Raw genomic sequence first — 4006 nt, 5'->3', positions numbered from 1 at the left:
CAGGGAGAAACATTGACTGCGACAAAACATAATTTACACAAACGTGTAAAAATAAAATAGGGTGATCAGTTCAAAGTGTTTATCACAGCATAATTTTATAAGACAGCATATTTTCCAAATACCATCATTGTCATCAAACCTCTGCAAGGCACAGTCATCTTATCTGGGTCCTATCCTCTCCTCAGGCGTCCCACCCCAGAGCTTCCTATATAGCAGGACACATGCAAATGGGGTTCTCCCTCTGCTGATGAAAACCAGCCCAGCCCTGACCCTGCAGCTCTGGGAGAGGAGCCCCAGTCTGGGATTCCCAGGAGTTTCCACTTGGTGACCAGCACTGAACACAGAAGACCAGCCATGGAGTTGGGGCTGAGCTGGGTTTTCCTTGTTGCTCTTTTAAAAGGTAATTCATGGAGAACTAGAGATACTGAGTGTGAGGGGACATGAGTGAGAGAAACAGTGGATATGTGTGGCTGTTTCTAATCACGATGTCTTTGTGTTTGCAGGTGTCCAGTGTGAGGTGCAGCTGGTGGAGTCTGGGGGAGGCTTGGTCCAGCCTGGGGGTTCCCTGAGACTCTCCTGTGCAGCCTCCGGATTCACCTTCAGTAACTACTGGATGAACTGGGTCCGCCAGGCTCCAGGGAAGGGGCTGGAGTGGGTTGGATTTATTAAAAACAAAGCCGATGGTGGAACAGCAGCATACGCCGAATCTGTGAAAGGCAGATTCACCATCTCAAGAGATGATTCAAAGAACACACTGTATCTGCAAATGAACAGCCTGAAAACCGAGGACACGGCCGTGTATTACTGTACTAGACACAGTGAGGGGAGGTCAGTGTGAGCCCAGACACAAACCTCCCTGCAGGGGCGCGCGGGGCCACCAGGGGGCGCTCGGGACCCATGAGGACGGGACAGGTCCCAGGAGCAGCTGCAGGGGGAGGTTTCCTTTCTACTCAACTGGAAAAGTCAGGATTGTATTTGCAGAACTCTGGAGCATTCTAGGCTGTGATATTATATTACTTGTATTTATTATGAATTTATTATCGTTAGTATTTAAATTTTAATAATTATTAAAATTCTGTAAGTATTTTTAAGTATATACTTTCAAGAAATACACATTCCTAATTATTTGCACTAATTCCCCCAGAATTTTACGAACATTTGTTGACATCAGCAACTACATAGCTATAGGGACATAAATATATGGCCATAGAAATATGTACACGCCGGGCGCGGTGGTTCGTGCCTGTAATCCCAGGTCTTTGGGAGACCGAGGCATGTGAATTACTTGAGGTTAGGAGTTCGAGACAAGCCTGGCCAACATGGCAAAAGCCCGTCTCTTTTAAAAATGCAAAATGTGTCCGGGTGTGGTAACACACACCTGTAATCCCCTGAGGCTGAGGTAGAAGAATTGCTTCAACCCAGCAGACGGAGGTTGCAGTGAGCTGAGATTGTGCCACGGTACTCCAGTCTGGACAACAAGGCAATTCACCATCTCACAAAAAAAAAAAGAAATAGAAAGATGTATAAATACACAGACCTATGCATATATACTAGGCATTCATATTAAACATTAAAACAAAATAATTCCAAAAATATTTTCTGAAGAATCAAACTAATGATGGACTAAGTGTAAATCTTTAAATTCCTAATTGATTTCAGTTGCTTTTATTTGTTTACATGAATTGATTTCTAGTTGTTCATTTAAAAATAGCATATTGGTCATTTCCAAAGAGCTCAGAGTAAATTTCAAATGTCACAATAAATGATAAGAATTTGAGGTGATTAATGAAAACTATCTTAAATCTTAATTATCATAGTTATTCCATATTACATTCACAAATCATAACATTGTTTCTTACCTTGTAAATCTAAACAACCATAATTTGTGAATTTAAAAGAAATTTTTAAAAAATTTATCCCAGATCATTGTCTTTTCTTGACTTCCAGTTCTCACTGGATCGTCTCAAGGGCCCACCCACACCCCTGTCTCCTGAAGGCTTCTGGGAGTGGCTGATGGATGCGCAGAAGCAGGATCCCCATGTGAGTCCACATGTCCTGGAGCCTCCCTCTCCTTGGATTAGGCCATCTCCTCGGGATCACAGGGCTCTTCATTATCCTCACCCCGCTGTTGTACCAAACAAGCAACATCACACTTCAATTCACCATGCTTTCTTTTAATTTTCCAAAATGACATGAAGGCAATAAATTTAACAGTAAGTTGATCAGAAGCTAATAGGTCGAGGCCTTTTTCATATGCCAGGTTTCTTCTCAAGACTTTCCCTTTGATAGGTATTTTCCATTTCTTTATGAGATGACATACTAATATATCCATATTGGAGATTCTCCTTCTAAGTAGGCTCTGGGACACTCACTCCTTTTATAGTAATCACCATACAAGTCCCATAGAGAAGGAGTTGGAAAATCCTGGGTTGAACCAAGATTGTGTACAGCCCTGTGGTCTTTAATGTCATGGAGTTAAAGTCAGTGAGAAACAGCTTTAGTTGTGCACGGTGACTGAATTTGCACATTACACTAGCAAAGTTGCCTTCCCATGACAAATGTGAATGCCAATTATCAGATTAATATGAATGGCTTCACAGTAGGAAAACTGATATCAAAACCTTACATCCTTTAAATTAAATTCTATCTTTGACAAGATGGGGATGGATCAACATCCATGTGAATGTTGCACTTCAGGGCCCGGCACTTGGAAGAGCCCCTCCAGGGCACAGTGAAGGCCTCTATAAACGTGGCTGAAATCACCACATTCAATGAGTTTTGTAGAATAATTGCTGAAGAAGTCAGCTGGAAGTGCCCTGAAATCTCACACCTTCTGCATAGAGGACTCCAAACAGATTGTCATGAGCTTGAAAAACATGAACATGGAATTAGCACTAATGAGTTGTGACGATGAAACAGCTCTCTTCCAAGTTGCGGGTCTCTTTCTCTCCTGCCAGCAAAGTCAACATTATTGCTTTCTTGTCTTAGACAAAGGAGTTACAACAGCTCCTTCTCTTCTGAGTCACAGGCTTGTGTGAAGTCTCTTCCCAACAGCTGGATTGTCAACTACAATATTTCCTAAAAATAAATAAAATACTTCATGAAACTAAATTCAAGGGGAACAAAATCAGTTTGTTTCTTTCATAATTTTTGTTTAAAGTGCTAACTAGTAAAGAAAGACTATTATATTTTATAAATTTTTGTTTATAATTATTTTGAAGGGGAAATAATTTATAGGGTCATTACATTGTATTAAATAACACATGTAGTGTTTTAAAGATAAATTCCCTCCAAATGCAGAAACACATTCTATGTAAGCTCCAGAGAAGAGATGCCCTCCAAGGGCCACGGCAGTCTCAGGAAAGCCTGAAATCGGTCTCTCCCCAGTTGCTAGGACAGGGGTCCACACATGCAAATTTCCCCTCAATCTCTTGGGTAAAATTTCACTCTCATCATGTGGGAACTGATGAATCCCTTCTCAGACAAGACAGAAAATCTCTGGAGAAGGCAGAGCTGTGGTCTTACAGAAAATGAGATGTGCATGTTGACAGCTACCCAAGGTGAGTGTTTCAGATGTCACACCTAGGTCTTTGAAATATTTGTGACTGCAGGTGACTGACAGAAACTGATTATCCTTGTCCCTAGGTATCCTGTCCCAGGTGCAGTTGCAGGAGTTGGGTCCTGGACTGGTGAAGCCCTCTCAGACCATCTCCCTCCCCTGCACTGTCTCTGGTTTCTCCATAACAACCAGTAGTACCTACTGGCATTGGATTCAAAAGCCACTGGGAAAAAGGCTGCAGTGGCTGGGAGAAATAGGTTATTCTGGAGTCACCAAATACAACCCATCCTTCTGGAGCCACAGCAGCATCTCCTGTGACACATTGAAAAAACCGTTATTCCTCCAGCTGAGCTCTGTGACCTCGGAGGACACAGCTCTGTGTTACTGTGTGAGAGGCACATTGAGGGAACATCAGTGTGAGCCCAGACACAAACCTCCCTGAAGGAT

General features: G+C 42.4%; 1 gene segment (V, D, J or C); it reads left to right on the top strand.

Moving 5' to 3' along the window:
* The first annotated feature begins 256 nt into the window (after positions 1-256).
* Positions 257-853, top strand: LOC101001660. The segment is given in 2 exon segments: positions 257-400; positions 504-853. Coding segments are annotated over 2 exon segments (381 nt in total).
* Positions 854-4006: the final 3153 nt, after the last annotated feature.

This window comes from Papio anubis, chromosome 7 (genome assembly GCF_008728515.1).
Source record: "Papio anubis isolate 15944 chromosome 7, Panubis1.0, whole genome shotgun sequence".
Taxonomy (NCBI): Eukaryota; Metazoa; Chordata; class Mammalia; order Primates; family Cercopithecidae; genus Papio; species Papio anubis.
The sequence above is the reverse complement of the archived record's forward strand: the minus strand, read 5'-3'. Positions and strand labels throughout refer to the sequence as shown.